Source organism: Dromiciops gliroides, chromosome 3 (assembly GCF_019393635.1).
Source record: "Dromiciops gliroides isolate mDroGli1 chromosome 3, mDroGli1.pri, whole genome shotgun sequence".
NCBI lineage: Eukaryota > Metazoa > Chordata > Mammalia > Microbiotheria > Microbiotheriidae > Dromiciops > Dromiciops gliroides.
In genome coordinates this window covers 67,637,098-67,649,949 of record NC_057863.1, presented here as the reverse complement: position 1 = coordinate 67,649,949, position 12,852 = coordinate 67,637,098, and the positions used below count along the sequence as shown (strand labels likewise).

Sequence of the window (12,852 nt, the reverse complement as noted above, 5' to 3'; positions counted from 1 at the left end):
AGATGATTGCTTCTTCGTCTTCCGATCAATAGTACAGTTAACAGTGAGATGAGTTGAACATTTTTCTTGGTGGGAGGGGAAGGGTGCGCTGAACAACTGATTTTCAGTGGGTTTTAATAACACCTCGGGATGGGTAGGATAGATTTTAATAACACCTTAGTGGGGATACTTTGTAATGAAAATATCATAAGCAGCAATTTGAAAAGCTGTTCGAGACTCTCAGATTCTCATGGCTTCTTTAATCCCAAGGAAATGGGCATGAAAACACAGTGAATGCAAACTAGATCTTTGAAATTCCCTTCAGTTTCTCCTGAGAAACTTATTTCTGCAGAAGTGCTTTCTGATTGACAAAGGCTCACTTTTACATTCACAATATCACACTGTCAAGGTTTAGTGCAAAATCACCCTCAGAGAATGTTATGCAGGAGCCTTAAAAAAAATCTCAGTTCTTTTCAATTTATGCATTTCATTTATTGTTTTTCTTTTTCAGAGTTCCTCTCTGCACATAGAAAAAAATCTCACTTCTGAAGGTGCATCTCATACAAAATGGAGCCAGGATTTTGGAAGATATTTTTGATTTGGACCTTGAAATAACTTTATTTTACTTATATGTCTTTGTTTTTTTTTTTTTCTGGAAGCTTCACATGCGTTCATACATACACATACACACACACAAAATTGAGGCAGAAGTTGATCAGCATAACCTCGATCAATTGATTTTTTTCTCCCAGATCACTTGATGTAATCACAGAAAATATGGGGCAGGTAATGGAGACAATAAGATGTTACAAAATGTAAAGAGGGGCTGATACTTTGTTACCCATTTAAAATGTGTCAAGGGGTTCTCAGATCAAAGATGTTGGAATTAGAGGACAGCTGGCCATTGGGTGGCCAAGGATTTGCCCTTGAGGAATTACCTAAGGAGTTAGATGAGGCCAGTGACAGCTCTGAGGAGGATAACCTTGGAAACATGGAATAGAGCCAGTTATGAAAATAGAACCCAGCTCTTTTTAATTGTTTAATTTTTTTTTCTCTTGTACCTCTACTAGCTGGAAGTCATGGGGAGAGGGTTTCTCTTTTCTTTTCTCCCATCAGCCACTGCATTTGTACAGCCAAGGCTATTTATTCATTAAAAGACAGTTTGGGATTGGCTGAGCCTGAGCCAAGATGGCCGCTCCCATGAAATGGTCTCCTCCTGCAGGCAGCCCGAGCCTATGCAGACCAGAAAGCAGCAACTCAGTCTAGCCAGATGGATAACCTGCCCTCCTCCATGCTGCTGAAAGATTATCAGAACGTCCCAGGAATTGACAGAAGGAGAAAATGAAGATAAAGACTGAGCAGCTGCTAAACAAGATCACAGAAAACCCAGAAGATACCACATCTTTAGAAGCTCGAGTTATACGATTGACGGTCAAGATCAGAAACTATGAAGAACACATGCAGAAGCATCACAAGGACAAGGCTCACAAGCGATTCCTCCTTATGACCATTGACCAGAGAAAGAAGGTACTCAAAAAGCTTCGGCAGACCAACTTTGAGGTGTTTGAGAAGACGTGTAAAGAGCTGGGTATCGAGTACACATTTCCCCTTCTGTACTACCGGCCCAAGCACCGACGGTGGATGGCTAAGAAGGCTTTTTGTATCAAAGTTTTCCAGGAGGCACAGAAGCTGAAGAAGCAAACAGCAGCACTGAAACGTGAAGGAACAAAGAGGCCAGAAAATCAGGGAACTTCAGTTTGATGGCCAGGCTCCAACAGTCCTGTGGCACTTTATCCAGTCCAAAAAATAAATTAAGTTAACCCCCCCCCCCCCAAAAAAAAAGACAGTTTGGCCGTAGCTGTGTGACCCTGGGCAAGTCACTTAACCCCAATTGCCTCACTAAAAAACAAACAAATAAAAAGACAGTTTGGGGGGGGGGCGGTAGGTGGCGCAGTGGATAAAGCACTGGCCCTGGATTCAGGAGGACCTGAGTTCAAATTTGGCTTCAGACACTTGACACTTACTGGCTGTGTGACCATGGACAAGTCATTTAACCCTCATTGCCCCACAAAAAATAAAAAACAAAACAAAACAAAGCCATTTGCTCAGCATAAGTAGGCCCAGAAAATCAAGGCAGGAGGCAGCTCTAAGGAATGTGACTTCTGTAACCTGAGGCAAGAGCCCTCCCTGGAGAGTGAGAGGTGAGTCACAGAAAACATTCTGAGTGATCTGCCCAGTGGAGACATTGTAACCCTGGGCCCTGAAATACCAGAGGTGTGAGTTGCCTCGTTCATCATTTTAATACAATTAATTTTTATGTCTATGTGTACTTTCAGTGTTTCAAGTGTGTCTTTCCACTAGATTCCTCTAAGTGTTTATTCATTCTACTGACACTGTGGAAACTGTATGTAGTTTTTTGGCTGTGTACCCCAGGTTGATGAAGAGAATGTTCTGTAATTACTGTTATGATGCCATGTCAGGAAATGCCAACTGAGTCTACTAGTAGATTGTTCAAAGTAAGCTCTTGGGAGGTGGTAGGAGCCCATTAGTATAGTTTTAGGACCTTAGACTCACAGAGTAATTTGCACCTTAGGTAGTCACTCCTCTGGGGACTCAACTTGAAAAAGAGTGGTGTGGAGGGTAGCCTCTGAAACATTTTGTTTTGTATTTGTGATTTTTTTTCCTTGTAAATGTCTCTATGTAGATCCATGTACATGGGAAATTTCTCCATCAACAGAGATTGGTTGTAACTTATAGCAGATAAGAGGTGGAGGGAGACAAAAGAGTCAAAGCAAATTCTGAGGTTTTGAACCTGAGTCCCTGGAAGGATGTGAATGTCTTTCTTAGAAATAGGGAACTCTGCTCTGGGAGGAAAATGATGAGAACAGTTTTCGACATGTTGAATTTGAGGAACAGGTCATGCATTTAGAGCTAAAAAAGACCTTAGACATCTTCTAGTCTAATCTCCTAAATTCATTTATGAGGAAACTAAGATCATTCCTCTGATTGCAAAACCCAGATTTTCCCCCTTATATCATCAAGTCTTTCTATGATTGGAAATAGAGCTGGTCAATTCCAGAAATGTGTTAATCCATGAGAAATTAATAGGCTTATCTCATCCTGGTGGCCGGGGTGGAGGGGGGCGGGGGTATGATTTCATAAACCCATGAAGATGATGAAAAATAATTAATTGAAGTAACAGAGCTTGCTGATAGTGACGACACAATGAGGCTGGTTAGACAGAGATCTATGTGTCAGACTCAGTGTGCTAAAGGGGAGGTTGGGCGTGGGGAGGGTCTTTGTTTTCTCAGCTCTTTTTTCTGGTAACAGGTATTTCTTTATCTGTTTCACACTCTGGAGCATGCCAAATCTAGAAAATTCACGAACTTTGCTTTACTGTAATGCTAAGGGTTACTTTTGTTCTCACAGTTTGAATGCTTCTCACAAAGTAGAATATAACCTCACCTCAGAGATGTGAGATTCCTTAAAATTCAGCAGCATGCAACACCATTTGTAATGAAAATGAAAAACATTTAAAAGTAAACTCAATTAGCAAATTTGTAACTATTGTCTGAACAGATTATACTTTTAAATTTAATATTCTAAACGTGATCATTTTGGGAGGAAGCCAAGTGATACATAATACACTGTTAGGCTTCTAAACTAATTGCCTGTAGATTTGTAGAGGCCCCTGTGGCGCCATGAAGCCCTAGATTGGGGAAATGGGGAGGCACTACTAACTCCTCCATGGAACATAGCAGAGTGGACTGTGTGCATGGGGACTTAGATTGAGGAATACCTGGGTTCAAAATCTCAGACATTCCCTAGCTATGTAACCCCAGGTGGATCATTAATTTCTTTGGACCTCAGCTCCTCATCTGAAAAATAGCAAGGATTGGATTGGATGGCCCCTTGCAGCTCTAAATCTGCCTGATACCACCACTCCTACCCTACCCCACCCCCAATCAAGCCAGTGCTCATTGTAGGAACCAGATTCTAAGTTTTCATCCTTAATAATTTCTTGTTCCCTTACTAATAGGGTTCTTACCACTTACTACCCCAACAATGATATGGCACCCTCCTTTACCTGCTCCCAGCACCTCAAGTTTTAAAAACATTTATTTATTTGTTCATTTATTTGTTTATTTATTCATTCAACCATTTATTTATATATTTATTTATTTGTTTGTTCGTTCATTCATCTGTTTATTTATTGATCTATTGATTTGTTTGTTTGTTCATTGATTTGTTTGATTGTTTGTGGAGCAATGAAGGTTAAGTGACTTGCCCAGGGTCACACAGCTAGTAAGTGTCAAGTGTCTGAAGCCAGATTTGAACTCAGGTCCTCCTGAATCCAGGGCCAGTGCTTTATCCACTGTGCCACCTAGCTATCCCCTTTAAAAATATTTATTATGAAGTATTGCTAGGAAAATGTACAAGTTGTCTCAAACTCTTAGTGCCATTTTAAACTTTAATGGCTTAAATTATAATTTATGATCAATGAGGGTGGGGCAGTGGGGGCAGACGGAATACAGAGATTTTACTTGTTAAAAAATGCTCTTGTGATTTAATTCTATTCCTAAAACACCAACTAGAGGACACTAAGCCCATTCTTCTTAATTCTTTTTTCCCCCTTGCTTGACTTCCTCCCATGAGTTGACCTTGATGTTTACCCAATTCTAGATCTTGCTGTGGATTTGATCAGCCAATCTGCTGCATCTCAGACTTCTGGAATCTCTTACCCCAAGTCCTAATTAGTATGGTAGGAGTCCAGGCTCTGGATGCTACTTCCTTCTTAAAATCCACCCAGTGCCATCACACTTTTAAAAAAAGTGAAAGGTTTTATTAAAAGCTTAATGAGGGGCATCTAGGTGGCACAGTGGATAAAGCACCTGCCCTGGATTCAGAAGCACCTGAGTTCAAATTCGGCTTCAGACACTTGACACTTAATAGCTGTGTGACCCTGGGAAAGTCACTTAACTCTCATTGCTCCACAAAAAAAACCCCAAAGAAACAACTTAACGAGTACCAATAAAAACAAGTTAAATCCTTCTAACAACTATTTCCATTTAAGTGAATTAATGCCAATTTCAAAAATTCTCTCCAAGTCCTTAACAGTATACTTTATCCCTGCATTTTTAATCACTCCCTCTCTTCTATGTTCATGGGTTATGTATACTCTGTTCTTCCATATCCATTTTTTTACTTTGCATTATTTAATCAAGATTTTCCTCCTTAATTTCTTTATATTCCTTATACTTGTTAGTCTTAATTGCATTATTTAGTATTCCATTACATTAATGTACCACAATATTTAATCATTCCCCTACTGGTGGGCATTGAGGTTGCTTCAAGGTTTTTTCCTTTCAATTGCATATAATGCTGTTAGGCAATCTTTGGATAGACAGCTTCCCTCCCCTCCTCTAACCCCTCTTTTTTTTTTCTTTTTTGCTTTGTTTTTGATAACACTTTCAGGGTATATTTCAAAGAATGGAATTATTGAGTCAATAGCTCTGTCATTTCTCAGGATACATCACCCTTAACCTACTGGCTATAGTCTGTGAAAGTGGTTTTCCTCATTATTAAACCCCTACACTTAACTGTAGCCTACCAAGGCTACAAGAGATCTGAAATATAGATTTTCCCCCTGTCTGGGTGCCAGGTTTTCTTTCCTCTCATTCTCTCACCCTCCTTTAGAATGTTAAGTCTTATGCCACCTCACCCTGGCTCTGGGATGCTATATACTGTCATGTACCTGGAAGCAGTTTTCATTCTCTGTCTCTTCCTTTATTTATCTGTCTGTCTCTAGATGCTACTTTCAGAGTAATATGTTGTTTGTTTGTGTGTGTGTGTGTGTGTGTGTGTATGTATTTCTGTCTGCCTCTGTGTCTGTCTTTTTCTATCTCTCTGTCTCTGTCTCTCCTTTTCTATTTCTCTGTCTCTAACTTTATCTTTCTGTTTCTGTCTCTATCTCTGTCTGTCTCTTCAATCTCTTTTCTCTATTTACTTGATTTTCCTGAAATAGATTCCACTATAAGAATCTTTTTTGCAGATTGGTACTTGGTGGTCAAAAGATTTAGAGCCAGATGGTAACTTAGAGATCATCTGGCCCCAAGTCTCCATTTTTCAGGTGGGGAAAATGAGACTGAAAGAGATTAAATGACTTGCTTGAGGTCTTACAACTACTAAGTGACAGGATACAAATGCAGTTTTCTTTCTATTACAATATGTTACCATGTCTTTTCCATTTCTTACCTGTGTGGGTTTCAGTTCCTTTCCTCCTCCTCACAGGCTTCTCTGAGGCTAGGCTCTAAACCCTGACTACAACATGGTCTTCTTTTTTTTTTTATTTTTGGTGAGGCAATTGGGGTTAAGTGACTTGCCCAGGGTCACACAGCTAGTAAGTGTTAAGTGTCTGAGGCCGGATTTGAACTGAGGTCCTCCTGACTCCAGGGCTGGTGCTCTATCCACAGTGCCACCTAGCTGCCCTGACATGGTCTTCTTCTTCCAGACCAATCTCCAAATCTTTTTTATTCTGAATGGTTCTTGTGGTCCTCATTCATTGACTGATCTGAGTTAAGCCGATGGAAATACACAAGGGTCAACAATACAGGATGCAATATTCTCAGCTCAAGCTCCAATAAATCATTGAAATCATGACAAATCATGGTTCATGGCTGAGTCCTACCCTTAGGGTTGGATTCCAATGTCTATTTTTGCCTTAATCAAAAAGTTTTTAAATGCTTGTGGATACAAGAGCAGCATGTATCCACCACACCTTCCTACTCTTCTCTTTCCTTGGGAAGCCATTTTGCCCCAGGCACTTACACTATGGCATTGATATGAGTCTTATTTGGAAGTTCCTTTTTGTCACAGTCTTGAAGAGCTGAGCCATCTCTCTGCTTCTAATTGTTATTCATTTTCCAGGAAGTCTAGGCATCCCTTTCCCCTGTACAGGGTGAATGGAGATGTCAGTATGTAAATACATAGCCTATTTGACTTATGTTTTGGTTTCCCATGTATCCTTGATGGCTCTGTATCCTGTGGCTAAGGCTGTAGGCCTCTTGAATGAGCTGGCTTTTCTTACTTGTGGCCTAAATTAGAGCCTAAATTTGTATTCACAGATCTTTCAATGCTCTGGGGGAAAGAAGCCAATATAATGTTTTTTTTAAAACCTTGTCTCACTACTGAAAGTTCCCTTTATACCCTACATAATATTCTAGGGATGTTTATCCTAACTTATATTTACATTGGTAAGTAAGGGTCCTCAGGAAGAGGCTGGCTATATCTTCCCCTCCCCCCACCTCATGTCCAAGGATGCACCTGAGGGGCTGGGGCTGTCTCTTTGTTTTGATTAGCTCAAGCTCCCCATTCCATTATGTTTCTGCAATATCAGTCCTACAGTTTACCGACTCATCTTTCATAATTTTTATCCAATGTTCTTGTATGAGTCTCCCACAAAGCATCCATCAAATGTGCCAGATGCCTTCTTCTAATTCTTTTTACATTTTGTGGGTACTAATGCAGTGCTCAGGCTGTTCATCTATCATCTGACTTGGTACCAATGATGAAACCAAATCTTTTTCTGATTATGTTTCCCCAGTGACAGAATTTAGGCTCCTTTCTGTGTTTGTGGCATCAATGGAATATGTTTCTACCTACCTGTGCCTACCCTGTGTCTCTCCAGTGTCCTTTGGGATACCCATAATTTTGATTCTTTGAGACTGTGGTGTTTTAGTATTCATAATCACACAACATCACAGGGAAAGACATTGTGTTCAAAGAGGTGATTTTCCTATGGCAGAGAGTAGCTTGAGAATTTTGAAAACACCAGGCATTCTGCCAAATTCAAACTAGCTCATTCTTCTCCTATTTATTTTTCAGCCCAATGGATTGTCCATCTGTAGGGCCTGCCATTTATCCTATGTAATTTCAAAATTTTCTCTCTGTAGCTGGAATGGAGATAGGGACTGGACTTGTGACTTCATTTCAATGGGGAACTCAACTCCCCCAACCCTTGCATGTTGACCCCTTTGCTACAACTTTAGTCTTAGAGAGTTTCTTGGAGTTGGGAGAATTTAAATGACGTGCCCATTGTCACATGGAGAGTTTGTGTAAGAAGTAGAACTAGAGCCCAGTTCTTCCTGACTGTGAAGCTGCCTCTTTATCCCCCTACAGCATGATTCAAGTCAATAAATACTTAGTAGCCACCTTCTATGTAGAAGGCAGTCTGCTAGGCATTAGAAATGAAAAGATAAAAAGACAACCACTGCTTCAAGGAGCTAATAATATTTAGATGGAAGTTAGGGAAAGTTGTGTGTGTATGTCTGTGTGTGTTTGTGTGTGTGTGTGTGTGTGAGAGAGAGAGAGAGAGAGAGAGAGAGAAAGAGAGAGAGAGACAGACAGACAGACAGAGAGACAGACAGAGAGACAGAGCAGACATTTTCAGGTACATATAATGCAAGGTAGGGAGTAAGAGATCTAGAAAATGTGTTCTTGGAAAATTGTCCCCACAAACATTTTTAAAAAATTGATTAAGGAAAAAATAGTCATTGGGTTCCAACCCTAAGGGTAGGACTCAACCATGAGCCATGATTTCAGTGGATGGAGCTTGAGTTGAGAATAAGGAAATGCATCCTCTATTGCTTGGCCTTTGTGTATTTCCATTGGCTTAGCTCACCTAAGTCAATGAATGAGGACCACAAGAATCATTCAGGGGACAGCTGGGGACAATTGGAAAATCTCCATGGAAGAGAAGGAAATTCATAGCATAATAGAGAGACTTGATTCAGTACTTGTCCTTGTGAGTTATTGTGGCCAAAATACTCATCACCTAGTGATGAGTACCCAACCCAGTATTGTACCCTCCCAAGCTAAGTTGATCTTTGGGCAACAGGCATACACTCTGTTGCTGGAGATATCAAAGATTTTGCACTCTTAGCATAGACTCCCGAAACCATGGTTATCTCCAAACTATGATGAGATATTGAAGAGGGACATCAGTGAAGAATTCATTCAGTGAATAATCAGTGAAGAATTCTCATACTACATAAAAAGGTTTGCAAATTGATCCCAATCATGATGCCTGAGAAAGTAGATCATCATTAAAAATTATGGATTACTTTCAAATCAGTTCCTCAGGACCTATACCATTCACTTATGTGACTTGGTGGGCCAACACCATTAGGAAAAATTATGACATTACAATGTATGTGCTATTCTAAATAGAGTTGAGTATTTATATTAAGCAACTATAAATACAATTCAGCTGTCAAATTGAGCAGGCAAAGATGGCATAACCATTTTGATAGCATAGACTCAATGGTACTTAGGGAGATAATTCCTAATACTGTGGCCCAAATAGACTTTCATTTGGCAACTTATTTTCATTATCCTCTACATAATTTAGATATTACAAAGGCAAGTTCAATTAACTCTACAAAACAAAAATAGCCTTTTAAAAAATCAACTTCCAGAAGTTTCTGTGCAATTTCATAAGATGTCTTTATGCTATTTGATGAATTTAATAAAGACACTGGAAACATAGCATTTGAATAGAATTTAGAGTAGAAAATGGACTCAGTGGGGATGTTAATAAATATTCCAGCTCTAAATGAAACTCCAAGTCCATTAAGAGTTTTAATGCTACACATGGAAGCCATAATTCCAGGCAATTCTCTGTATGACTTGGCTTTAGTAAATGTTTATTTTAAGAAATGCTCAGTCATCAATTTCACATCGAACATCTCTTTTCACCTGAGCCTTCCCATAAGAATGTTATTAACATTAAAAAAATCTACCTCCTCTTTTTTTTTTTTCAGGGCAATGAGGGTTAAGTGACTTGCCCAGGGTCACACAGCTACCTTTTCTTACTTATGGATAAACTTCCACCTTTAGGTAATTGCACATCCCCACAAATCCTGGCATCATAGAGAGGCCAAAAAGTAGCTTTGTTTCTGTATTGTTTTGGGCCTATTTGAACACAATTTCACTGATGTAGGGATCTTCAAATATGGAGGAACTTCTTCCAAAGTAGATGGGTAACTTCTAGTCTCGAAGGGTTGTGTTAGACACTGAAGAGATAAGTTTAATTCATTTTAATTCAATAAGCATTTATTAAAGGTCAACTATTTGACAGGTACTATTTATATGATTACAAAAATGGAAGCAACTTATCTACATAGTATATGTCATTGGTGAGAACTGAACTATCCTCCATACTGTCTCTCAGAGAAATAATAGCTTGTATTGATGTACATTTTAAGTGTTTAGCATGTTCTCCTTTGATCTCTGATTATTGCCTCTGTTTTGCAGATGAAAAAACTTGACTCAAAGAGGTTAAATAATTTGCCCAGTTACACAGCTAGAAGGCAGAGTTGGGACATAAGCTCCATCCTAGTCTAATGTTCTGTCTGTTATACAATGATTTCCCTTATTTAGTTGTTTTTAAGGATGGATTTTTGAAACTTCTGATAAGGGCCCTTTGGTTTCCAAATATCTTTCATACTTCTTCCCTGATGCTCCATTAAACACACACACACACACACACACACACACACACACACACACACACACACATTCCTGGCTGGCATTTAGTCCCTATTCCATTGGGTTACCCAGATGTTTCTAGGCAACACTTTCTATAGGTCTAAGGTTTCTACCAGATGTTCCTAAAACCAGATGCCTACTCCACCCAAAAAGCCAGAGCCCTGCTAAGGTGACATCACCCCTAGGAAGGTCATACTGGAGGGTAGCATTTTTCCTACTCTATTTTCTACTCTGCCTCTGGCTTCAATAATGGTTTGAAATATGGGGATGATGATTCCAGTCAGAGCCTGGCTGCTGTGTGGTACAGGGTATGGATGTGGTCTGGTCTCTGGCTCTCACCCTGCATCCCTAAAGGTGGTAAGTGGGGGGGGGGCAACTAGGTGGCACAGTGGATAGAGCACTGGCCTTGGATTCAGGAGTACCTGAGTTCAAATCCGACCTCAGACACTTAACACTTATTAGCTGTGTGACCCTGGGCAAGTCACTTAACCCCAATTGCCTCACCAAAAAAAATAAAAAAAAAAGACAGATAAAGGTGATGAGTGGTCTGGTGCCATTGCCTTGATGAGAGGCCCAGGTCTGGACATTCTTCCATGACTGTTGCACATTCTGCTCTGTGTCTTGGATGATGGGGTTCATTCAGCTCCTGGGACAAAGAGGAAAGCCCAGCACATACCCAAACCAAGATCTCCACTCACAATATTGGCCTAATTGTCAGGCAGAAAAAAATGTGGTGTGTGACAACATTCTGCCAAGTGCAGTGTGGGGAAAGCAGCATGGACAGGCAATTGTCATTTTTAGACCATGACGAATAAGAAATCTGGATTTTCTCATTTATAAAAACTCTTCCCATTCCCTCTCTGCCTAATTGCAAAAAGTCTAGGTTCTGGAGCTGTTTTATGTCCTCTTTTGAAGGACTAAAATGAATTATAAGCTGGAAGACATTGTACATGGGAAATACTATCTGTGTATTGTGAATTACATCTAAGTTAAATGTCACATGAGAACAAATGGTTTATGGGAGTTTATGAACACAAAAGAGACCGACAATCAATCTAAGCCAAACATTTGGCCCAAATTAGCATTTTTTCAAATATTCATGTTTGCATTTGAATACAAAGATTCTTGTTCCAAACCAACTTTCCAAACCAACTGCTCCTGATCAGTAGCATAACTTCTGGTTGTTCCCTCCCCATCCCCTACTCCCACCTTCCAGCATTGGTAGGGGGTAGGGGTGGGGGTTGAGAAGGCTTTCTTAATTAGTCCAGGGCAACCACTAACAGTGCTTCCTGAGCTGAGTTGGAGCTCATCAAAGACAGTGCATGAATTACATACAGTAGCATGCATACTGCTAAGAGTCAGGAGTCCTAGGTGCCATTTTGAAGATTTTGTCAGGGAAAGTTGGTGTCTTTTATGTACTACCAAGATGTGACCAGGACTCAACTTCCTCATTGTTGGGCTTGTATTTTTCTAGGTTGAGGTTTTCTCAGGCTTAGAAAGGATGGGGGTGTATGGGGAGTGAAGTGAGGAATGGGATGGTGGTGAGATTTGTATTTTTCCATGCTCAGAAGTGATGCTTCAAGGCAAACATTTACTCTTTGAGATGAAAGGAGGAACAATTCACTGAGTTAGTTGTTAAGATATCTCAGCAAGTGACCCTGGTCAATTGAGCAATCTAGCCACATGAAAAGAGCAATGAAGACAATGGCCAGGCCACCAGAAGATCTATAGTTTTATCAGTGTGGCTACTCCCTTCACCAACACAGATTGGCACCCCTCCATGCCTTAGCATATCAGAGACAGCATAGATCAAGAGTGGAAAGAAATCTCAGAGACCATAAAGTAAAATCCCTTCATTTTATACATGAAAAAAAATGATGTGAAGAAAGGGGATGTGGCCCAGACTCAATAGCTAGTACTTGAAGTGAAAATTGAACCTAGGTCTAATTGATTTTACATCCAGGGCTCCAGCTATAGTACCACATTGATTCTCTAAATAAATATGGAACACTTCACAAATTTCCATGTTATACTTGTTCAGGGGCCATGCAAATCTTAATTTGATCATTCAAATTTTAGCATATTTGTTGCTGAATGGCCATGGTCTTACTATATTGCATTGACTAAAATAATTGATCACTTGGAAGCCAATTTTCTGGCAGGAAGCCTTTCTAGATAAGGCTAAGCTGGATTTCAGATGGCACACACTAAGTTCATCACTCAGATGCATACAGGAAACATTTCACATTTGGTAGGATCTGTCAGAGTTTAGGATAACCAGGTGGTGAAGTGCTGGGCTTGGAGTCAGGAAGACTCATTTTTGTG

General features: G+C 40.0%; 1 protein-coding gene and 1 non-coding gene across 2 annotated transcripts; one reads left to right on the top strand and one right to left on the bottom strand.

Moving 5' to 3' along the window:
* Window positions 1-1,189: 1,189 nt before the first annotated feature.
* LOC122749553 (28S ribosomal protein S15, mitochondrial-like) lies at window positions 1,190-1,788 on the top strand (the record flags this gene model as incomplete). The annotated part of the gene is given in 2 exon segments (XM_043995973.1): window positions 1,190-1,307; window positions 1,310-1,788. Coding segments are annotated over 2 exon segments (549 nt in total), but the record flags the coding sequence as incomplete, so codon positions are not given.
* Window positions 1,789-12,523: 10,735 nt separating this feature from the next.
* On the bottom strand, window positions 12,524-12,629 carry LOC122752318. The gene has a single exon (XR_006356082.1). It is a non-coding gene; the product is annotated as a U6 spliceosomal RNA (small nuclear RNA).
* Window positions 12,630-12,852: the final 223 nt, after the last annotated feature.